General features: G+C 39.3%; 2 protein-coding genes and 1 long non-coding RNA gene across 11 annotated transcripts; 1 reads left to right on the top strand and 2 right to left on the bottom strand.

The window, feature by feature from the left end:
- Positions 1-389: 389 nt before the first annotated feature.
- Positions 390-7,532, bottom strand: LOC104414823. Of its 9 annotated transcripts, none has more exons than XR_005545160.1 (10): positions 7,233-7,532; positions 6,357-6,537; positions 5,241-5,674; positions 4,544-4,612; positions 4,064-4,122; positions 3,872-3,956; positions 3,627-3,715; positions 3,491-3,537; positions 2,896-3,319; positions 2,013-2,147 (listed from the first exon to the last, which is right to left on the bottom strand). XR_005545160.1 is itself a non-coding variant. In XM_039298788.1 (9 exons), the coding sequence occupies exons 1-9, from the start codon at positions 7,290-7,292 to the stop codon at positions 3,159-3,161; spliced, it is 1,188 nt and encodes a 395-aa protein (XP_039154722.1). In that variant the 5' UTR covers positions 7,293-7,531; the 3' UTR covers positions 2,225-3,158. The 9 variants fall into 9 exon arrangements, 4 of the variants coding, with proteins under 4 accessions (XP_039154723.1, XP_039154722.1, XP_039154724.1 ...); XR_005545159.1 differs by having other exon boundaries at positions 3,491-3,540; positions 7,233-7,531; XR_005545163.1 differs by having other exon boundaries at positions 2,896-3,214; positions 3,458-3,537; positions 7,233-7,529.
- A 5,825-nt stretch (positions 7,533-13,357) lies between these two features.
- Positions 13,358-14,383, top strand: LOC120287670. The gene is made up of 2 exons (XR_005545902.1): positions 13,358-13,581; positions 13,823-14,383. It is a non-coding gene; the product is annotated as an uncharacterized LOC120287670 (long non-coding RNA).
- Positions 14,384-15,500: 1,117 nt separating this feature from the next.
- On the bottom strand, positions 15,501-22,284 carry LOC104414821 (5'-nucleotidase SurE). Its single transcript, XM_010026009.3, has 10 exons — positions 22,032-22,284; positions 21,537-21,631; positions 20,646-20,710; positions 20,195-20,238; positions 19,321-19,398; positions 19,023-19,179; positions 18,669-18,845; positions 18,112-18,171; positions 17,891-18,039; positions 15,501-15,749 (listed from the first exon to the last, which is right to left on the bottom strand). The coding sequence occupies exons 1-9, from the start codon at positions 22,175-22,177 to the stop codon at positions 17,953-17,955; spliced, it is 909 nt and encodes a 302-aa protein (XP_010024311.1). The 5' UTR covers positions 22,178-22,284; the 3' UTR covers positions 15,501-15,749; positions 17,891-17,952.
- Positions 22,285-24,884: the final 2,600 nt, after the last annotated feature.

Here is a 24,884-nt window from a genome sequence, read left to right as displayed (position 1 = left end):
AACAACATAAGAAGAGAAAACAAAAGAGAAGACCTATTTGATTTTCTTTATATATTCACTGAAGAAAAAGAAAGAAAAATTGAAGGGAATCGATCACTTTGTATTCGATTTGAACAGAGAAAAGGAAAAAGAGTTCTGGTCTAGGACAAAGAAAGAGGAAAAACTCAAATGATTTTATGTCCCCTCGGCAGTCCTTCCTATCCAACAGGAGACCAAACCATTGCTGAACTTAGAGGCGTGCCACCATCGCCGCCACGGACAGTGGTAGGTGGCAACCGCTAGTAGAGAGGGCTGAAATGCGGCAACATATCACGCTAAAGAGGTTTCGGATTTCCCTTTCTTGCGTTTTTCCGCTTAAAGGACACACAAGAAGGCGCTGAACCAAATTATGAACCCACTTAGGCAAAGCAACTGCTATAATCATACAGGCTAATCATGGGTGTGGTTCTGGGGGGATTTACATAAAAAGCTCAGATCTACTCAAAATCGGCAATTTTCTCTTGTTTATGATCTGTATGCACTACTTCAAAACAGGGAGGGAGGTGGATTTACGCTACACTGCATTGACTCGAGTCTAATGCACAGTGCAGTACCGAACAAGATCCATAGAAGAGCTGTATATCAGATCGTGACCACGCAACCTGTTTTTCTGGGTTCATCATGAACAATCACATAAAATTTCCTCCATCTAGGACATGCCCAAGCAATCTTCAAAGTAATCTGAAAAGAAGGGTGGTTTTTGCTTGTCTTCCCCAATACCCTGAGTAAACACCAAATATGAAATGGATAGCTATATGTACATTCCAAAGATTGATCCCAGCAATTATAACTACTTACATATTCCTCTCCTGAAACCCCCCAGCGAAGAGAGGGAAGCAATGAGTTTGAACATGCTGTACACTTGATAAGAATAGACAACTTTACAGTAGCAAGAATTGCACCTAAGAACTTCCATAGGCAGTATCGGGGACAATTGACCAAGCTGTACAGCACTAATATGGTGATGACCACTCCAGCTTCTGATACATGTCTGCGAGTGCGTTATAAAGGATGGCAGCAGCTGGCGGCCTCGGCAACGAACCAAGTAGTATGTCCAATGCATTTATAGACTGGCTGCCATAAAATCGGCAATTTTCTCTTGTCCGCGTTGTCATGACACTGCCTTGAAGGGAGCAACCAACAAAAGCACCTGCCAATTATTTTATGAAAAAGTTGAGAACAATTAAAGACCTTCAGAAAGCGAAACGAGCCCCACAGACTGCTGGCAATGAAATGATAGGAAAATGAGAAATACAAATTCTAGACCTCTCCAACTTTTTACCATGAGCGTCTCAATTTAAGTAGGATCTATGACGAATCAAGCTCAGTGTTCTCTCAAATGATTGCTTATTCAAAAATATCCCTGCAGAAGCTTTCTCAACTAATGTCTCTCCCTTTTCCCCTTTCTTTGGCACTAAGAAAAGGGCAACAAGCAAGCTTCTCAAGAAATGCTCTTTGTAGAAACTTTTTCAACCAATGATCTAATGAAAACAGCTTCACATAGCTTGAAATGGTAAAGAGTATCATCATTTTATTGAATATATAAATAGCATTTGTGCAAGAGCATTTTAAGTAATCGGAGAATAGTCTTTTACATGACTGCCTAAGGACAGATACCCATGCCATACAAGCTAGACTACATAGCTCACCTCAGCAGCAGAGACAAATGAGGAAGAAAGAAAGTGAGAGAACAAGATCCTTTGCAAAATGAGCAATTTTTCTACATCCCGAGAACTGTTATTGCATCCACTTAGGACTTAATAAAAATAGAGAAATTACTATCACATTAAAACGGTTAATAACATAGGATACTATCCATGTTTTTTTGCATAGCAATGTATAGATACCCCAAAAATCAGTCCAGAGGACAACTCCACAGTTTAAAAGGAAAAATAGCTATATAGATGAGTACCTTTACTGCAGCTGTACGTATAACAAGCAGCACAGCCACCATCCCCCACTCGTACATCAGCTTCAGCAGCCCTTCCAATGGCACAAACTGCTGCACTCAAACCAGCCCCAACTGAAAAATGAGCAGTACCATCAAATGTCTTCACAGCCTCAGTTGATCTCAACACTATAACAAAGTCTGTCAATTCTCCTCCAGCCTGCAATCACCCTTGACTGGTTACTATTGACTGGAATAAGGATATCTCTACATAAAAATATAGCACAAAATCAAACATTTCTTGCAGGGATAATCTTTTCATTTATGTATTTGATTTTTACTATTATTGTTGTTATCATTTCGGGAGGAAGGGGAATCGACTAAAGATTTCTTTAGTTGATTTTTATGTTTTATGCAAGACTTCTTTGCTCGAGCTTAAGCCACACAAGCAGAAGCTATTAATGCGATAGACATGTTAACAGAAAGGGAACGATTATAAGTAACACAAGGGCAATCTCTGGCTCAGGGACTTCTCCCACTTCCACAAAAAAGCAAAACACAAATTCAGAGAAAGGGAACAGAGATGCAGAAAGGAACTTGAAAACTCAATGGCAACATGGTAATCAAACAAAAAGTCCAAATCTCATCCTGAGAAATACTGTTCTTAGATAGAGTTCCAGAAAGGAGAAACAAATGGCACATTCCATGAAATAGAAGGATGACAGACCAGACATTTACAAAGGAAAATTCTCACAGAGACCATGGAAATGAAGCAGACAATACGTCAAGCATTCCGGATGGAGTAAAAAATCAAATTGGTGTTTATTATCTAAACAATCATTTTGAGCACGTTGATTCACGTGGTTAATCTGCAGACTGCATGAAAGCCAAAAACACTTGTTGGTTCCGACGCTTGGCCCTTAAGGTTGATGAAATCAAAATCCAGGTATACGATAAAACAAGCCTACCTGTGCTCCCCACCCTATTCCACATGAAGAAATTGCAGAAGGTGGAGACCATGAGCTGTCTTCCTACGAGCAACCACAAGGCCTGTTCCAATATTGTAGGTTACCATCATACCAACTTTCACAACAGTAATTATCGCATACATGACTGTCTCGACCTGCTGATTTACACCACCAGATGAACACAAAATACACAGTAGTTTATGTAAATTCTCAACTTCCCTGGTCAGCGATGCTCCTAAATCAATTGCATTTCAAGAGCTCTTTCAAGCTGCTAGATGCCCACTGCTTTCTGTCACTTCCATACTGTGGAATATTTTCGTGATACCAAACAAGCTTTGAAGAGTAAGTTCAGCAACCATGGTCGCAGTAGATGCATATTTGGATGAGTGTGGCACTAATGATGATGCCTCAGCTGTGCATACACCTGCCATATATCAATGACTAGTTTCTTAAGAACTTGAAGCATTTCTGAGGAGAAGTCTAAAACAGGACAAACCAAGCAATCAGAACAGTTTGTAAGGAAATAATGAGAGCAGTACACAAGGGACACATATGACATACTGTCAAGCAAGAGATGACCCCTCTTGCATCTAACCTGCACTCCGCTTGGATTTGTGCTTCGATTTCTTGTCTCGTTTCTTACTACTGCAAAGCATCAATCTCATAGGTTTCACATGCCAATTGTTATCAAGAATAAAAGAAATCAGACGACAGGGGTTTGAAGGAATTACTCATCATGTGAACTAAGGCCCCAACAAGACCTCAGCTTCCTGTTGATGTGTTTCATATCTTTCTCAGAAGGGAATTTATATGTCCTAACCTGTATTCAGTCAGCAGCACGAAGAACAAATTAGAAACTTTTTATCAATACCTAGAACTTGGTTCACATGACTTGCATTTTCAAGTAGAATTGAGATCGCAAGACCAGTTATGCTTTTATATTTTGAGATAAATGCGAGAAAACTTGAGGATTTACCGAGGAATCTATCGCATTCAGATGCTGAATGAGCTCTGTGCTGCTGTGAATGGAATTTTGGCGTATGAGCATGTTCTCTAGGTATCTGAAAAGAAGCATAAGTTTCAATTGACCCAATCATCATTACAACTATGGCAAGTAATTCTTATTGTTGGTTTCATAAAAAAAAAAAAAAATTGAGTTGCTTTTAACCTTTCATAGTCCAGAACTCTATGCACCTCATTAGCATGACGCAAAGCCGCCAATGCCAGCTGCACCAGAAAACATAAAAAAGCCTTTAAGAATATAACATGGGAGTTCAGCTACACCATCAAACTAAGGAGAAATTCTAAAGGATTTATTCAGTGAGGTAGAGACCAAGATCTTGGAAGCGCTCAAGAGTTATAATTTCCAAACACATCCACTATTACCGGTATTGCAGCCAACATTTCTGAAGGTTACAAAATTGCTCCTGCACCATATTTCTCTGTTGCCCAGATACCCATTTAACACGTTGAAGCATCTGACATGAGTTCAACTCCTTTTTATTCGAACAAATCTATACTCCTCATATAGAGTATATAAACCTAATGGGAAATTATCCAAAAATTGAAAGCAAGTTGCCGGGCCTAAAAATTTGCTCATGAACCAAGTAAAAGTAGAACTGTAAGAAAAGGAAAATGCAAGAAGTACCTGTCCAGGAGGAAAGAGAAGTGGTGCATCAGTAACCATAATTTTGTCTACCTCCTCTTTTGCAGTTTCCTGGAAATGATCAAGAACCATAATGCAGAAAATTAGTGTGACATAAGGATATGAGCAGTCTATTTCAAAAGTACACATTTGCAGCAGTAATATAAATAAGAAGAAGAATATAAACAGGAACATATAAAACGAAACAATTGACTTAATATACTGTTGAACGAAGATTCTATAACGCTTGGGTCAGAGGCTCTCACATACATAAGGCAGAAGCCATGTAATAACACTATTTGAAGTTCATCAAAAGCATGCAAATTTCTGAGCACAAACATCCCCAGCAGTATGGCGAAATGCCAGATGTCAGCTCAACCCACCTGCTTATTGTAGCCTTTAAGCTTAATTTCCTTCCAAGGGTCATGCTTCTCTAATGTCAAGCAACTAAGTTGATGCACATGGGGTGGTTTAGAATTTTACTTCCCACATGTTATACTTACAACTAAGGTTCTCACTCAGTTAGATCTGTTAAGAAGCAAATATGTTTATTGAGGTAGATATACAGTTCCATAAAGTGCTAAAGACTGGCCTAGCGCATACACAAATATAACAGGGCAACAATTTGGCATTTCTCAATTGCATGTTCATCTACAAACAGATACGCTCAATTTAACAACGGTTTAAGGCGATGACCCACTAAGCATATGAGGTGGTTGTTGTCATAAGGAACTGGCATCGAAAGCTTTCTCCCTTGAGTTAAGTTCCTCGATAGGTAAAACTCCGCTACAATTGAGAGGAGATCCTTCATCTCAGCCCCACTAGCTGCGATCAAGACTCTACCATCAGAGTTAATGGTTATTTTTGAATTTCGGACCAAATCTCCCATGAAATCTGAGAGAGCGCTCTGAGTGGAAAATTGAAAGTTAGGGTAGACGAGACAAGGAATGATGGGCAGGCGATGCATGTCAGTTTCCACTGAGTGAAGACCCGTTAAATCAGATACTAGAGACATATCTAGTGCAGCCTTTTCAGCACAACTCAATCCAGACATGCTAAACTCAAAGACTTCTCTCTGCATGGTGGATCGTTCGGCAATTCCGGTGCCTAGGGGCCCAGTAGTTGAGTGGACATCTGCAATCATAATAAATAAACCATTACTTGACCATCCCCTCTCACGACAAGTAACTTGTTTAACTGCAAAGAGCACTGCAACACATGCCCTACAAAAGCTATATTGTTTTCTTTAGAAGCAGATCTTGGTTTCAGTGATCTCCTAAACCTATAAATGGTTCAGCACTTTAGCCAGTTCTACCAACCTCAACAGTAATCCCCCATTTGTTGTTGAAATTCAGTTTCCATGAATTTTCTGACCATACAAATGCAAGTGCCATGAATAAATTGCTAATTTCAGTTTCCATTAAGCGTATGATTCTACAAATTCGTGTGGCCTAATATAATTGCTTATACCATCAAGCACTTGCAAAAGGATACAAATTCATATTCTTAAGTAGTTTTGTGGTAAGACGATTTAAAACTGTAAGGGTGATAAATAATAATGGCCCCAAAAATTTCATTATCTCTGTGGCATGAAGGGTGAGATTTTCATCAAATGAAATCAATGACTTGAAGCTTGTAATTAACAAATTTACATGAGAAATAAATTATACCCAGAAGGAACGCGAGCACTTTATTTCAAGGTCTCTCCTTTTGGACAAGCTGACATATAACGTGAATTGATTTAAAAATAATAATAATAATAATAATAATAAAAGAGAGAGAGAGAGATATCTTCAACTGAGTATTACGTGCATACCTTGCAAATCTAGAATCACGGGATCTTTCTCCACAGAATCAATCTGCACACACCGCTTTGCTGCTAACAGTACATATAGGGATTCCACTGCCTCCTTCAATTGATTAGGACTGAGGGTCATGGATCCCAATCTTATAATGTCTTGTCTTGTCCTAGCAGCAGGCAAAATTGGCTGAAGATCCTGCACTTTCCATAATTAGATTTCCCGAATGCAGGATGCAAAATAACAAGGAACCGACACCTGACCAACATTAGCCATTTCTATAATCTAACATAGACCAAAAGAAAATCCCTAGCAAACATCACTGCACACAGATCTAAACCACCCTAAACAATTGAGGAGGTCAGAATCAACAAAGACAAAGCTTCGCAACGTGCAAGCACCAATGAAAAGCAAAATTTAATTGCAACTTCGCAGCACTCTTTAAACCCGAAATCACCAAGCTTGGAGCATCAAGCCACGGAGGTCAAGATGGAGTTGTAAAATTTCAATCTTTTAGACAAAGAGTGGTGAAAAAACAAAAAACTCGTGATCAAGAGATCTTACATAGATGAATCTCCTAGAGAACCAGAGTTCCGCAACACATCAGGGGCCCAGTCAACGACGTGCACAGTGCAGCATCGAAACTCACAAAAGCCGCAGCTAACGACGAGCTACAGAGCTAAAACACCACACGACCCAATCAAAGACTGAACGCCAAGCAGCAAGCACGGAGCTGCCACGACAACAGAACAAAATCGACGACACCGCACAAGAATCAACCGACGGAAGCTATCCAAAGCGCTTCGGCAATCCCTAGGCACGAAACCCAGTTCGTTCCGATTCGAATCCGCGACGGACGGAATCGAGAGGAACCGAGAGAAGTCGAGACTCACCCTGACGACTCTGCTCGCGCCCTTGCTCCTGACCAAGAACGAGGCTCGGCGGATAACCATGCGAAGCCATCAAGCAGAGCTCCGCCATCATCGACCAAGAACGAGGCGAGGAGGGAAGCGCTTAGGGTGAGTGAGAGGGCTCGAGACAGAGAGGAGGGGGGCGCTTGGGGTGAGTGAGAGGACTCGGGACAGAGAGGAGAGGAGTGCTTGAGGAAGAGAGAGGCAGAAGCGGGAAGAAATAGCGCGCGCTCCGTTGAAAAGAAGAGCGCGCCCATCCGCAGGCCTCTCCTTCTTCGCAGCGCCGTCGACCCCGCCCAAGTCCGCCGAGATCTCCCTCGCGATCGAGCGGGCTAGCGTCAGGGACAGCGCCCGGTCAGCGGCGGGGAGCCTGGTGCCGCTCGGGAACGAGACCGAGATGACCAGCGAGGCTTTTGGGCAGGCGGAGGCGGAGGCGGAGGCGGAGACAGAGGCGGGGGCGGAGGACGAGGCCGAGGCGGAGGCGGAGCCGGAGGAGGTGGGATGCGCGGAGAAGGAAACAGAGGAAGGCTCTGAGCGTTCTCGGTTCTTTTACGAGGAGAGAGAGAGAACCGGCCTATTCAAGTGAGGAGAGAGAAAAATTTTGAGCGGGAGGAATACGCTGACCGTCCTCTCTTTTCTGCAGGTGGAGCCGAGCCGAGCCAGCCGAATACCAGCCCTTTTCTCATTTTCCAGAGGGTCCCGCTTGGGACAGGTGTCGGTACTTGAGTGGTATGTGCGCGCCACGTCAGCGGATGACGTGGCGCGCATGAACCACTGAATATTTTCTCGTCAAATGACATAATGGATTGAGATCCTCTACCTCCGTGGATGTTTTCCTTTGATACCTCATCCATATATCATTTGCTAATGCGAATAAGGATAATTATGAAATTTATCAATATCGGAGATTCGTTAAGTCGTCATTTAAAGCACCAAACAGAATAGAGAATCTTTGTTAATAATGATGAGCTCTTCAGCAGTCTGTATATTGTGCCTCGAGGCATCAAGCGCATATGGTAAACCTACCTTAAACACGTATCTCTGCGCAAAAGAACACCCTAAGTATCAAAACTTAGCATAAAGAGACACTTAAGTGTCAAAACTTGACATAAAGGACACTTAAGTATCAAAATTAACATAAATTGACACTTAAGTGTTAAAACTTACGAAATGGACACTTAAGTGTCACTTTTTATGAAAAATAGGACACTTGAGTGCCGCATCCAAAGAAACATCGCAGGAAATCTTACGTGGTAATTTTTTATTAATTTTTCCCTTACATGGCTCGCTAGAAGACTGACTCAGCAAACCACACAAAAAAAAAACGACGTCGTTTAATACAATTTGAATTTTAATATAATAATTAATTAAATTAATTTTTTAAAATTAATTATTTTATTTTTTTTATTTTTTTAAATGAGGGGAGGAGGAGAGGGGAGGCGGCGACGGCGAGGGCTGCTCAACCCTCCCCCTCCTTTTTTAAAATTTAATTAATTATTTATTATATTAATTATTTACCACGTTAGCATCAAAACGACATCATTTGACACTGTTTAGCCACATCAGCATACAAAACGATGCAACTCGCCGGAAAATTGTCACGTTAGTGTTTTTACCGAATTTTCTCGCCGATGACACTTAAGTGATCCATTTTACTTCGATTTTAACACTTAAGTGTCACTTTCATAATTTTTGTACTTTAGTGTCTTCTTCCAACTTTTGGCACTCTAAAGTCCCAATGTCCATATCTCTGTGAAAAGGTGAGAAAGATAATAGAGATAATGCTCAGGGGCTTATTTTTGCCATGCTAAGGTTGCAAGTTATTTGTTCAAAAAAAAAAAGGTTGCAAGTTATGGCCTTCTCTTCTCGGAGGTTCATATCTCTTTAAGTAAGGAAAAAAAATAATTATGACAATCATGCTGTAGTTATTTTCATATATATGGTAAAGAATCTTGACCAAATCATAATAGAAGTCAATTTCTCTAGTTCCCTCATTCGCTTTTCGTGGACCGACTTGTAGTGGAAATTAATTTCCTTTTCTTAATTGCTGACCAAAAATTCAAACTCCATTATTCTGCAACATCCAAGTCTAATATGGGCTTTCCAAATTAAGGAATCCATATCTACGAAAATATGACTCAAATATCCACATGCACTTTTAGATTAGAATTTGTTTATAAGTTTAAATTCAAAACATATTTTAACGATAAAAATTCTAATTATGAAGGAGTACTTCTATGCATATTGTCTGTAGTTGACTCAAAGGTTCTGCCATGATCAGAGAGAGAACTCCTTTAGGGCCTGTTTGGCAACGTGCCAAATGATGCTTAGCCGAATTCCTGATTTTTGTTCTCGAATCGGTTTAGGACGAAATCGCGTTTGGTAAAATTTTTGTTCTCGAGAACAATTTTGGACAAAATTTGAGAATAAAAAAAAAAATTGATTCTCCGTCCGAGAATCGAAAAGAATCACCCTCGCTCTTCCCTTTTGTCATCCTAGTTGCCGTCCGCCGCCACCGCCGCCCGCCGCCGTCGTCCGCCGCCGGTCGCCGGTGGCCCCGGCCTCGCCCACCCCGGCGAGGCCGGCTGGCCACCGACAGGCTGGCGAGCCTCGCCGCAACTAGGCGAGCCTCGCCGGCAAGCCGGGCGAGGCTCGGCCTCGCCGAATCGGGCAAGGTCGAGCCTCGCCCGGTGCCGATGAAGCTCGCCTGGCCACCGGCGAGGCTCGGTCGACGAAGGCCAACCTCGCCGAGGCCGGACGCTGCGGTGAGCGTCACCGCCGAGCGAGATGAAGAAAAGAAGAATATGAAAAAGGGGGAAAAAAAGGAAAAAAGAAAAGAAAAAAGTAAAAAAAATTATTTAAAATTTATTTAAAAATTTAAAAAAATTAATTTGGAACATAATCAATTAACACGATATCAAACGGAATTCTATTCCGAATCAAAATTTTGAACAGATTCCAAACGCGCTTTTACTTAGAATCGGTTCTCGGGAACGAATCAAAATAATCATTTATAGTCGAATCGGCTCCGGAATAGAATCATTATCAAACGCGCCCTTAGCAGCCGCGATACCCTTCCTCGGCTCCTGTGAATTGATCTTAAAGTCAGATTAATATTGCATCAGTTCAAGTCAAATTGATTACCGAAAAAAAAAAAAAAAAAAAGTCAAATTGATTACGTGGCATCATTTCATAAAACTAGAGAAGCATCAATCCAACCCATTGATCGATTATGCACTTGATGCACCTTAAGTCAAGGTCAGTCCGACAAAGTTCAACTCTTCATCGATGTGGAGACATAAAACACGTTTCCTCATATTAGCCATTTCAGATAAGTTCAACTCATTCTCAAGAAGATGTATGACGTTAAAACTACATATACTGGCATTAAATATTTCGAAAAATCCAGATGACAAAGATCACTTTAACAAATAGATTCAAAAATAAACCTTCCATTCCGACAACCCTATTCATCACCAAACCCAACACAATCTACCGCAAGCAATGCTAATGAAAAAAAGCCACATTAGCATGTTATGTTAGCATATAATAAGTGTACATGCCAAAAGTATATGATTCATCAAATTGTGAAAAAAAAAAATCATCAAATTAAAGGGACTTAATTGTGCAAAGTAAAACATAAGAATACAATTGCACAAACAATGAGTTAAGAGGAGTAAACATAGCATTGTCACTTGTATAAATTTACCTAGACAAGGCACATTTGAGGTTGACATTAGGGACCACGGCCCAAGAAACCTTGTAATGGCCTGTGAACCCTATTCAAGTGGTACACGGGCCGTGCCCAATCAGCTTTGAATATCGCAATCATGTGCGCTAGACAAATCCGGATCAAGGCACGCGCGGGGACTTGCGGCGCTACTCTAGGTAGTGAATAAATTGATAAATGACTCTGAAATGGAAACTCAAATGGTAATTCATAGAGCTTAAGAGAACTAGCACAAGAAATAAGCACCTCCTTGAAAAGGAATAACCATCACCATGCAGTTCATTAAATTTTGCGGAAGGTTGCGGCAACCAAAGCTGATTGATTAGTCCCATAAGGGAAATAATTATTTTCTTCATGAAAATCACTTCTTCATTTTTTATTTTATCAATAACTTGTCACCTTCTTCTACAAAAGCGTACAAACAACGTCAATGGTAAGACAAACTCTCGTACTACCAAATTGTAAGAAGAAAATGGAGAAAATCATACCCCAAATCTCCAATTTTATGTACGAAATCAAATCGAATTCTAAAATTTCTAATTTATTCAGTCAAGTCCAACACCTTCATTAAAAAGTGCAACTGAGCTTGGTTCAAATAAGTCCCAAGCATTTATTAAAAATGCAATTAAATCTTGAAACTTATATCGAAACTTGCAATTTAAGGATGACATGTAAGCAATATTGAAAGGCATGTAAGCAACTCTAGGTACTGTCAATCATGTGAATGAGGAAAAATACGTAAACAGTTTGAAACAGAAGGAGAATGTGTATAGAGGACAGAAAATCAAGAACGACTGGACAAGGAAAAAAAATATGGAAGGTAGGCGCCATGAGAGACGTAGAGACCTCCCCGAAGACAAGAGAAAGAAACTCACATGCGAGAGAGAGCTCGTCAACCCTTCCGGTCCAGCTTTTCGCACAGGGCAAATGGTGGAGTGATAAAATATAGTAGTGAATTTCTCGTTAGTTCAAGAACAATCTGATATTGTACTGAAAACAAAAGACAATACTGGATTCTAATCCTGCCTTTATCCATTGAAGCATTCAAGTACAAATACTTAGGACTTTTCATTTCTCACATTAAATCTGATAATCTCCAACGCTAGACTTTTTGTACAAATATTCAGTACCTTTTCCCCTTCTAACTTATTCAAACATCGTATTGCTATTCATAATTTTCAACTGCCAATAACAAAAATAGATGAATGAAGTGAAATTACATACTCCGTCGTGGTAAGCAAAATGGGCCGGATGTCCACGAGAATTGCCCTAGAGACTGGGCCTTCAGTCTTACTGGATCGGTTCGCAAACTGAGCTTCCGAACCAAGTTGGTCAACGATGTTTTTGTTCCTTGACGTGGATGGTTGTCTATTTCCGGTAGGTGGTGAATCAGAGAACGAGAATGACGTTTTTCCCCTGCGCATACTCGTGTTATTGTACTCATGTACAAGCGAAAGCGGCAGGTGTTGGACAGTACAATATACCTAAAGAAGGAATTGAAACTTAGACAACAATGTATTAGAATTTCTAATGGGTTGTCTAATTAAGTTATCCGAAAATCACACATGCGCACTTCATACATCGTTCGCTAGAGAGATTTCTAAGACCTTCTTCTGATGTCATGATAATATCTTGCTTTTGAATGAGGGAGAGAAAAAATTGATCACCATCATTATATCTAGTCATGAGCTTTAGAAAATCAAATGTCGATATTATTGGTATCACCTTAGTATTTTCAACTGTCTTATATGGATTCACTCCTTTTATTTTATTTTTTTCCTATGTTAACATGACCAGAGAAGCCTCCTAACATTAAGGGAAAATTGAAAAGGATGGAGTCGAATCAAGAACGATGCCAAAAAAGGACCGAGTCAACTTTTGGAGTAAGCAAAGAAATTGGCTGACACTCTTGACTCTTCCAAGGCAACCCAAAAGGGACAATTGGACTTATGGGAAGAAGAACCTTGCCAAGGACTCTTCCATGAGGGTCTAGAACACAAGAGGTGACCCCAAAATGGAATAAGACCAAATAAAAAGAAGAAAAACCCACATCTCACTTTCACTAAACTTTAATACTATCGAACCCTCCAAGCCCAAAAAACTCGAAAAGGGAAAAAGGAAGAGAGAAAGAGGCTTGCGGTACAAGTGAAGGGTCGATAGCGAAAGAAGAGGAGCCAAGGTCTTATTTTTGAAGGGTGGAGAGTAAATGTTTGGGATTGGTGGGGGGGTGGGGATCCTTGTGAAGCAAGAGATAAAGGTCTGACAATGACAAGGCAACAAGAGTTAAAAAAAACTATTGTGATGTCTGCATGATTGGACTGCAAGGGAATGTGAAAAAGGCGTCCTGGACACGCCCCGGGTGATGATCTAAGAGCTCACCCTTCGTCGAAGCAAAAAACCCACGTCTTGTATTTATTTTTCCCTTTGCTCTCTCCCTTTCTCTCTATCCCACCTCTTTTCTCTATACGCCTGGAGTCTCATGTTTTCTTCTTCCCACACATGAGCCACGCCCCTCACTGTTCCTCCTCATGGGGTGGCTTCAGTCCCTCCTCTCTCCGTTGAAGAAGCTGTGGTTACGTCTCCACTCGCCTCCGAACAAGAGTACGTTCTCATCGCAGGCTGCCAGCTAAATTCATGTTTCTTACCTTGTACATCCATTGCCATTGATTGGCTAAGATGGCAGTCGAATTCCGTCGTGTTTTTCAGTCTTTTCAATTGTGTCCAGTTGCTTCGATTCTCTAGTTTCCATGCTCTGTACTTTCACATTGTTTAGACTCTCTCTCTCTCTCTCTCTCTCTCTCTCTCTATGTGAACATAAATTGACAGCATTGCTCTGTAACAGGAAGAGGGATATACATTCTGTACGAGGATGTCAAATCATGCCCGTGTGAGGACGTTCATGTGCTGTGGTCGATTCTGGTGGAGGCGAACGCGCCATCCTTGCCGTCCCCCGCCAAACAATGAAGGCTCCAGGCCACAGGGGGTTCTTCTACTTCTCAGGATACGCTAGAAACCCCCGGTCATGTACATAGTAATATATTATAATGTCGTCTTCGACTCTACACCTTCTATAGTTTTGCCCCATCTTTCTTCCGTCCTCTGTTTTCGATTCTTCGAGCTTGAGATTGTTGACTTATGTTAACTTAAATTTCAAGAATCCCATGAGGGGTACTTCTTCTTCTTCATGACCTTGAGGGAAAGCTTCATGATCATTTTGAGTAAGTGAGAGCTTGAAAGGCACTAAGCAGTAGGATAAGAGAGGTAGTTGGATGGAGAGAGTATATATTTTGGCTTCTTATTGTTGGCTTGTCAGTTTCAACCGTTGAGGTGGCAGTTAGTTCCCCACCTTTCATCTTTTGTTTACGAAACTCCCTGAAGTTGACTTCCAAGGAAGCTACAAAAATGGATGGGACACCACACGAGATTTTCATGTCCTGCCCTTTAACAAAATGATTATCTCATTGAAATGATCTTCCGTGAGTCATCGTGGTCTTTTTTACAACTAAAATCGAGCAAGGAGCAAGTAAAGCCTGCAAAGACTTCCGAGATATTAGAAGGTCATGACGTGCATTGTATTGCAATATATGGAAATCGCCCAAAAGAAATCTCGCTGAGTCTCCCATCAAGCTTCACAGCGGAGATTAGAGCCAGGAGAGAAACAGGCAAATGATGGTAAAGCACAAGATATATCCAGAGAAGAAAGTTCTGTTTCCGTAAGAGTAATAGAGATAGCAGCTGACTAGATGAAACTCCATTCACAGACCCAAAAGGGGTTAATCCATCGTGCGATCAATCTGAGATAACCATGAAACAGCAATTTGAAAAGAGAGGAAAAAAGATGAAAATAAGAAAGAAAATACTCGTCAGTTTACGTTGGTTCATTTTGTATGACTGCATGTAGACTTCCCCCATCAAACGTAGAACAGTTTAAGAAGCATTTATGCATACTCATTGTATGCGTAAGGTGATGGAGGCCTTTCTTTCAACATCTTTCAAGCAGGTTATATTGCACAAGCTTTTCTAATTATTGGCACTAAGCACGTGCGTGTAAGTTAGGTACGGGCTAGCACTTCGACATCATTATAAATCATTTGATTGCCAAAAACGTTGCAGGCCTACGACAACTCAATATATAAGACAACACTTGAGTAGATGAAAAGCTCTATAAAGTCATTGTCTAAGGATTATATAACTACATCTACAGAAACTCGTAATTCCAAAGGAAAGATAAAAAAAATTGACCAACCAGATTTTCAGTTTTTCCCAAATTTTGAATGCAGCATCTTTTCCAATTAAACAAACGCAAAATGCTTCCACAGATACAAGCCATATGGCACACACGCGACGTTTTTGAAAGATTTCTCCTTTTTGCTAACTATTTTATGAATGAGGAGGAAGATCTGATTAGGCTAATACAGAAGGGAAGGAAAAACAAGTTCACAATAGCGCAGTCCTCCTTATGTTACTATAAGTGAACCTTAACTACAGAAAACAGGGTAATGAATTTTAACAGGACAACATTAAGATCAATCCTGCACATAAATTGCATTGGGAAGATGCCATTATTTTCAGTAGTCAAATGTGAACGGACCCCATTTGTATTAACTGGGAAAATTGAGATCTCGTACAATTCTTACTTGACATTGACACCATTTACCGAAGTTTAAGATTCCCAGGCAAAGAGATGGCACAAGACATGGCTTAAAAAATGAATGACCTTGACAATAACTTGAGTTTGAAGTATATAATTTCCACATAGAGAAGCAATCCTGCATAAATGAGCAAATTTCATATTAAAAAGAGACTACAGAAAATAGCAAACAGTTGTTTTCTTCATTAACCGTTAGAGCAAACTGTTAGATTGACAATATATATATAGTGTTCAATTTTAAGTTTCATTAAACATCTTCACCTCAGCCAAAAAATATAAAGGGAATGTCTCTGTATTTGGTCATGGAAGAAAGTGGACCCAAGAATTCAAGTTTTTCTTTTTCTGGGTGTTTTGCCCGTGTTTTCAAAAGGAAAAGGTTGATTTGCACTAGAGTGAAGAAGGAAAACAAAAACTATCTACAATATGAGATTGATACCTCCACCATTGACATAATCATTTAGATGGTAACTGAAAGCACTGAACCCAGTACACTAATTTTAGGGGTTTGCGGGTGATAATGTGGTGGTAAGATATTTTACCACATTATGAGTTTTTTTGTTATAAATATGATGAGATATCTTGACATATCTCAGTCAATCGATATTAAGGTACATAGATTTGTACGAGATTTACTTACTAGTCTTCTTGTGAGACACTATATAGTTTTACAGCTATTTCTATGCAGATTTATAAATTTCAAGGATTAAATGTTGCTTAAGATATTATTATAATTCCTGATTCTGTTACATTAAAAACTAATGCTTCCACAGACTACCATAATGTTTGGATCAAGTTGGATCTTTGTACTAGTTAGCCTTCCCAAGCCTCTCCATCCAGAACATTATGCCCATAATCACTTTATTACTTCCCAAGAGCAAAGTCATGCAGGTGTGCTTCTCGTTCAAGAACTGATTCTCAAGAAACAGGTCTCCTCAATTAAATTTCTGACAATTTTCCCTGTCGCAAACAGCTGGGTAAGAACCACAGTTTCCCAGCCTAATCATTCTCTAATTTAATCTCCATATTTTCTGAAATTCCACTTAGTCCTGAAATCATAGAAGCTTATGCTATATGAGCGAGCATGAGAACTCCTATCTCCATGTTGTATTTACGTATGAATGCCCATGAATATCCAAACGTTCAAGTCCTCTATCTGCTTAGGATTAACAACAAATGCAAGAAGTCAAGAACCTTCATCACTCTTCTAATCAAACCAAATTTGTGCACAAAGCAATTTTTGTCCTGATAGCATTTATTATTGAGATTCAAATAGCCTATCCCACTGAGGGCAAAAATGACAGACATAAAACAAAAAGTAGTGCTTCAGATATTCTTTTATACAAATATGCGCTCTCTATATACTCTTCATGTATACTTTTCATATTGACAGTGGATCAGTGCACAGGCTGCAGAAGACGGGAAATCAGGACAATGTTTTCCTTCTACATCATAAGTATGGGCTAACTGTTCCCTTGCTAACTCTGGTGAGTGATTCACAAAAGAAAATTGCAAGTCCACAAAATAAGAACAATTACCACAAGAGTTACAAGTTCTGACAGCAAAAATAGAACAGCTAATGTTTTGTAAATCTAAATGGTCAAAGTTCATGCAAGCATAAATCTTAAATCAAAGATGTCCACAAAGGAGGTGCATTCATGAATTTTTTCCTTCTCTAAGTCTGACAGTGCTAACACCTGGTGGGGCATTGTTCATATTGCAACTTCAAATTACGACTCTTCAGATGTTTTAAATGAGTGTCCAGAACTGTTTGGAATTAATACGACAGATATTCATGAACTTTGTATAAGAATGGTTGTCATGATGATTTCCCTTCCACATTTCATCAAGCCACGAATTGAAAAGCTTCCACCTTTGACCAAAAATCCTGTTACTACATAAGAAAACTCTTTGACAAAAGGAAACAGTTATATACAGATATACTGATAAATCAGTCCGTCCTCACTACTTTTTTATTTCTCTGCTTTTTTAACTTTTCAATGTTCTTTAAAATTATTTACAGTCATTTACATTATCAAAACTTAGATAATATAAAGTACCAAAGATATTATTCACTGGAACCAAGCAAAGTAAATTCATCAAGCTAAAAAAAAAGGATAAGAAATGAGAATGCTTGGGAACTATCTCCATCCATGCCTAATTCCTTCTAATATGATGCCACAGATGCACTTCATGGAAAATATGATCATAAAAATAAATAAAATTCTTAATAGACTTCATAACAAATGGAAAGGTACAAACCTCAACTCATATTTATTAGTCACAAAAGGCATCTAACAGCGTTAGGAAGCCAGTGAAGGGCATTAAGCCACATTTGGCAGCCAATCCTTAAAAAAGGCCTCACATTCCACATTCGCTGGGGAAAGAGCACCAAGGGGCGTAACAGTGATCTGGCAAAAGCATGCATTAGTTATGTCCTATGATCGATGAATATGATCCATTAGATAGAGCAGACAACATACAAATCCTTCCTTCAGAAATCGATGATCTGTAGCATCATCATCAACTTGGGCTCCTCTTACCTAAAAATTTCAAACAGAAAAATTAATAAATTAAGCCTTACAAAATCAATAAACTTCAAGTGTAAGAACACTTTAGAAAGCATCTTTAGAGCATAAGATAGATTTTATTGTAAAAACATTATTTTCAACCAGCCAAAACATTATAAATTTTAGTCATAAACCAATAAACTAAAAGTGTAAGAATACTTCAGAAAGCATCTTTATAATAAAAGCTAGATTTTATTTGAAAAAAAAATTATTCTCAACTGATACATAACAAAAGCGAAATATACAAACACAACAGAATTCATGCAAGTGTTATTTGTTTTCATAGCCTGATATCAAAATTCAGTTGTGATAATTTTATCAGAGATTCTGGTAGAATAAATTTTAAGACATTATTAAAAGGAAAAACCAAGCATATTCATAAGTTTCCTGGTTCAGAACATTGAACCAATCAAAAAACCATAATGTACAGCTAACACAAAAGTACAAGGAGTCAAATTTAAGATTCTCACTTCTCTCTTAAATAGAAGATGTTCCTGAGACGTAGATGATACATCTGCTTCTGTCGACACCAGTGAATCCATATCCATTGTCATTGTCGATAACATCTTCCCTCCATGCATGTCCGAGGTCACTTGTCTCCATCCCATCTGGATTATGCTTCTCCCCTGCTTAGTGAGCTTATAGCCCTTTTATGGGTACATGAAATGGAGAACATTACCACCTTGCGATGCTAACCAGGCAATGACTTTTATAGTTATCCAAAGGATAAATTAAAGAGAGACAAAAGCTCTAGAGAGCAGAATAATACGCATCCAAGCAGCTAAGGCATTTCATGTTTCCCCAATAAGCAGCAGTCGCTTTACCTTATGATTTGCAACATCTGTTGGCAGATCTATATTCAAGAAACAATCTCTGGGATAACTGCTCTTCTTGATCTCAGACAAAATCGAACCAATAATAGGTAAGCAAGCCTCAGCAGCAAGTGTGAAGTCTTGCTCGCTGCGTATGCCTCCAAACACCCTGGATTTCCAATACAAAATATTACTATGCAAAAGTACGCCCACCAATCATATGATAATGAAAGGATTTTTGCCAAAGGATGAATAGGCACTAATTGAGAGATGGCCTTGATATAAACAATTAGTGCAATAGTATGCCCACCAATCATATGATAATGAAATAGAGGGCACCCCATGGAAGAACGCCTCGCGAGCACCAGCAACTGTGCCAGAATATACACTGCAATATCATGCAGCTAAAATCATAAGAAACAGCAAGGACTTTAATGGATATGATGGACACCTATTGACTGCCAGGCATCAATCTATTCGATAGTTCTTGTTTAGACAAATGCATTATTTTCAATTTTTCAAATCCTAATTCAAGAAAACAAAATACTTAATACAATTATTTGAGAGGCTAAGCCGCCAAGCAAAGTAAAATAATGACCGCATATATTGACGTTAAACATGGCTTGAAGGATGAAAAACCTAAGATTTTCTAATTAAAACTGTGCAATAGTTTAATACAGAAAACTGCACTCTGCTTCCTATTATGCACAGAATCAGATACTTACAGCATCCTGTCTTTTCAGAAACTTCAAGTTGCATATTGTGAGGTACAACTCATCATGCTCTTTCTATTACTTAGCAGAAATAGTTGTGCTAGTCTGTAATAATATTTCAGACAACCATCTAACACAAGTATTTAAGTAACAGTCTTGATATGAATGACTTGTTTAGTGGCTTTGACATGCAATTCATCTTTCGATGATAGTAAAGTTTTCTAACATTTCTTCCTAATCTTAAAATTAAGCAGTGATCTAATTCCCAAGCATTTTTCTTTTTTCTTTCGCAACTTTTTTGTTATTTTATACAACAACAAAGGTCCATGAGACTTTGCTTGGTTGTTATCTTCGTAACTTAGGGATGAATGATAAGCTGGAGCAAGATGAGTAACTCAGAAGAGAAAATCTAGAATAAAATTGCAATGAGTAAAAAAAATTGGGAGACAGAGAAGGCAAAATTCCACTAACATGTGATATCCACAGTTGCTACCCATGTTAATACCACTGATTACCTGCCAGAGATAAGAGGAATGCATGAGACAGACAAAATCAAGCTGTGCAGCACAGAAAGAACAACAACAGGGCTCAGTCAAACAAAGAGAGACTGCAACTTCCTCATGACGCAAAAACACTTCAACACAAATAGTATAAATGACAGAACGGTAAGAGGCTCTGTGTGTGGTGCTCGTTGCCATATTGTTAGTGCTTCTTGCCCCAAATTCAGTCTCTTCGTTCAACAGAATGACTGAATCTGCAACTCAGAATATCAAAATTTGTGACAAACTCTCTTGACAGGAGGCAAAGCGTTTCTTTCAGAAAAATTTTGGACGGAAAAAACTAGCCAAACTAAACTTTTGTCCTATAATTTGCTCATGCTCATTGATGCGGTCATGACTACCCAGTAAAGACTGAAAAGTACCAGATCAGCGACTGATGGGAAAAGTGCCTTAGAGATTCCCAATGAAGCAGAATCTGCTGGTGTGCCTGCAAAATGCGAAGCCATTACTAGGAGAACATAGAATCCACCATAGGGCCTCTCCAACGTTGTTGGGAGTGTTTGTTGAAGATTAAAAGCTATTGAGTAGTTCTCTTTAATGCTGAAAAAATTCTAAACAAGAGGTTCAGTAGGAAGAGCATCATCTAATATCGTCTGAACTATGTAAATTGCAAAAGTGCTAGTTTATTCACAAATAAAATGTCTTACCTCGAGATAAAAACAATGCATATATATGAAGTTAAGAAAAAGAAAAGTATGCCAGACTTGCCATGCAACATCAGCAATTCATCTAGGTGCTAACCCCAGAAGCATAACTCTCCATCCTTTGTCAGAAACAAATAAACTAGCACTTTTGCAATATATAGTAAAAAAATTACTTCTTCTGTATTGAGACACAAAGCTTCCTGCAAGCTTCAAAGATCAACTACATGAACTAGTAATAGTAAATTTGGAAAAGTAGGAATAAGGTTCAAGTCCTCCAATTTGGAAAGAATAGTACCCTTCACAAAACAAACTCTCTTGCTCCTTCTAAACTAATTATCCTCACTTTCTACAAATATACGATCTCTGCCAGGACTATGTGCATGTACATCATTCTTATTCCTTTTTATTACAATGTTACATATTTAGGCCTCTCACGGCAAATTGCCTCTTCCATGTACACGTACATTGCCTAAAAAGCCACACGCATCTCAAATCCTAAAGTAAGACTAAGGCACAGAAACAAACAAAGCAACAATCTTAATCTTGTAACAACATATTGCAAACCAAACATGATCACGAAATAGGAACGAACAGGAAGTATAAACAAACCTGCGACTGCAAATGCAGTTGCTCCTTCGATGTCCACTCGCCTAGCCGCAAGAGGGTGCTGCCATGTGATACTATGGCTAACAGCCGATTTTTCCCTGTCGATTACGCAAATCAGAACGAGGAAAAGAAAAGCAGCGACAAAAATCGACAGCTCCACGAGCGATGGAACAGGAATTCCAGCATCAAATCAAAATCATCAAATTCCAGAACAACTAACACGGCGATCACAACAACGTTCATCGAATAACACCGAGAAGCGAGCACGGAGATGAATTCCACATGACCACAGCACGCTATAACTCCAGCCGCAGAGCCTACTCAATCAAACACCGCACCAACATTGCCGCGAAACAGAATTTTCGATCGTCAGCTCGCGACTCGTCCGATCAGAAGGCAAACCTCGAGCCTCCACGAAGACGATCGAGCTCCACCGCGCTGACGTACGCAAGAATGCGACGGCGAAAAATAGAATGAAAAATTGAGCGAGCGACGTACGAATCAGGAGCGCAGACTTGGACGTTGTAGCGGCCGGAGGAGACGAGGACGCGAACGAGGGACCGCAGGCCGGGGGCGTCGATGCCGTCGTCGTTGGTGACCATGACGGTCGGCCGGTCGGCGGCGATCGCGCCGGGGACGTCCATTTTCGCCGTCGTCGTCGTCCTCCTCTTCTTCGCGCTCGAATGAGTAAAGCAAGCGGAAGACGTGACGGGGTAGAATTCCGTTTGCTCTGCTCTTCGTCCGTGGTGGTTTGATCGGCGTTTTGTGAAGGACTGCCATAACGGATAGGACGACGGGTCGTACCGTGGTGAGTTCGGGTCGGGTCGGGGCCCATCGTGGGGGGACCGCGGAAAGCGACTGGTCGAGCAGTGCGTAGTAGCTTCCTATTCGGATTCGTATTCGGATTCGGCGTTGCCTCTTGCAGGGGATGGGAATTTTGTTTCCGCAACCTTCTAACTTCCACTTTCATATGCCACCAAAATGTTAAATTTTCTTAGGAAAAATGACACAAATAACCCCTGAAATTTAATCTATTGTACAATATGATTTATATGCTTTTAATTTGTTTAGTATGGTGCTTAAATTTTATCTCAATGTAATGGTTCGTGAGCTTCTAATTTATTTAATGCAATCCCTAGACTTTTGGTAAATATTCAATTTAGTCATAAACTATATAAAAATTTTCAATGTTATATCTCAACTTGAATTAATGAAAGTATAACATTGAATATTAAACTAAATTAAACATATATCAAAAGTCTAGGGACAACATTACACAGTGGGACAAAATTCAGATATCATACTAAACAAATTAAAAATCTAAGTATTATATTGCACATTGAGTTAAAGTTTGGGTATCATTATTTTTCAATTCAACGTATGAATATTCCGACAAAATTGGAAATGAACTATATCGGAGGAACTCGATTGATAATAACAAGAATATGATTACAAATTATTAGATCGACTAAGGTTTGGTGAACTGCGATGTTTTGATGTCAATCCTTGTGTTCTGTCGCATTTCTCGATGTTAATCGTTGTAAATTAATAAGTTCTTAAGGTGGATCAGATGTGCTAATTACTTTCTGGAACTATTCTCAAGAGCTTGAGGGATGGAAGGTGCCTTTACAACTTCTCCGAATGGAGTGATTCGAGCGAGACAAATTGAGTTTCTCTTTGGACCTGAACTCGCTTAATTTACATAACGATTTGTTTTAATCCGACATTTCGGAGTTAGCAATTGACTAAACGTTAGGAGAAACAACAGTACCATCGTCTTCCCTACGAATTCCTCGCGCGACTATTCTCTACGTCTTGCAAATGTCGTCGTTGATCTCCTCAAATTCCGGTTGATCTCCTCAGATTCCTCGACAAAAGACAAATGAGGTGCCATGCATCCTCCTTCTGTCGAAGGCACTCGAAAGTTTCGTGTCGTTATGGCATCAATGCACTTGCGAAAATCCAACATACGCCACGTCTTATAACGTATCTCCTAGATGTGCGAATCATGGTACAGAATATGTATAAGTCTAGTCTATCGAATAAAAGTCCGGTGCTAAACTACAAAGTATCATTTGAATTCTATTACTTGGTGTTACAAAACTTATGTACAAAACAACCAACGCATTCTTTTCGTCGCAATATGTAGTCAATGTATTTCATACCGCACAACTTAAGTCTAGAGCGGCTGCTAGTGTTTTTTCCCTTAAAATAGAATCAACGTGACCCGAACAAAATGCGATTGTATCAAACGCAAGAGTTATGCTATTAATATATGCACTTTTGTAAAGTATTGCGTAACAAATTTTTTATACTCCAAAGGTGAAGTAAATATAGTTGAGGAATGTAAAAGAATAATTAGATGTAAAAGATAATTTACTTCTTTGGTTATGAGAATCTTATTCTTATAAATCATTATACACTCTCAATTTTCAAGGAGCTTGTTACGTCGTCACAATTTTTTAAGGAGCATAACAAAATAGCATATTTACTAATCAACGGTTAAGTGAATTAGATCGATAAAATGTTTTTAAAAAAAAAAATTGAAGTCGTTGATCATTGATGTATGGTAAAATTCATTGATACATAGTCATAAGATAAGCTTTTTTCAAAAAAAATTGCCAATTTTTATATAATGAATCATTTATTGTAATTTTCTTACAATTAGGTATGTTAGTATTTAGGTTATTCTTTTATTAGTTTACATTGTCATAGGTGTCTTTAGGATAAAAACGAAAAATTCAAAGCCTAATGATTCTTCGATGTCTTGAGGGTAAAATCGAAAGTCGAAATGCGTCAGATTATATGTATTTAGGATAAAATTGGATACTTAAAATGTCCGGAAACATACTTAAAATGTCTGGAAACAGACTTGTATAGGCGACGACCGGTTTCTCTACGGAAGGAGAAGGAAATCGAGCTCAATGTATATAATTCAACTCCAATTTAGGATCATTTAATGCTGGAGACGACGGGTCGGATTTTGCTTCCGAAACGAAGGATCTAGATGTGCATGATGGTCTTCTTTCAAGAAAACGAGGAGATGATGTCCGATATATTCCAATCCCAGTCTCTTTTAAGGGTCCCGAGGAAGAATCCAAGTTGAGGTGAGATTGGTCTTTTTCTTTTATTTTAATTTGAGTCCACTAAATATCTCAAAACTGGACTTGAGCATGTGCTTAAAAGGCTCACGAAGAAAACAGGTGGGAAAACTAGCCTGGGGTGAGAGACCCCGCGCTATCCTCATATTCCCTCTTTATCAGGAAGACAAAAATATACATGGAATTAGGGGTCTCACGGTGGTAAAGGTAGACACCACGTCAGAACTTCTGTTCTGGCTACTACCGAGTA

The sequence above is a fragment of the Eucalyptus grandis genome, chromosome 8 (genome assembly GCF_016545825.1).
Source record: "Eucalyptus grandis isolate ANBG69807.140 chromosome 8, ASM1654582v1, whole genome shotgun sequence".
Lineage (NCBI taxonomy): Eukaryota > Viridiplantae > Streptophyta > Magnoliopsida > Myrtales > Myrtaceae > Eucalyptus > Eucalyptus grandis.
The sequence above is the reverse complement of the archived record's forward strand: the minus strand, read 5'-3'. Positions and strand labels throughout refer to the sequence as shown.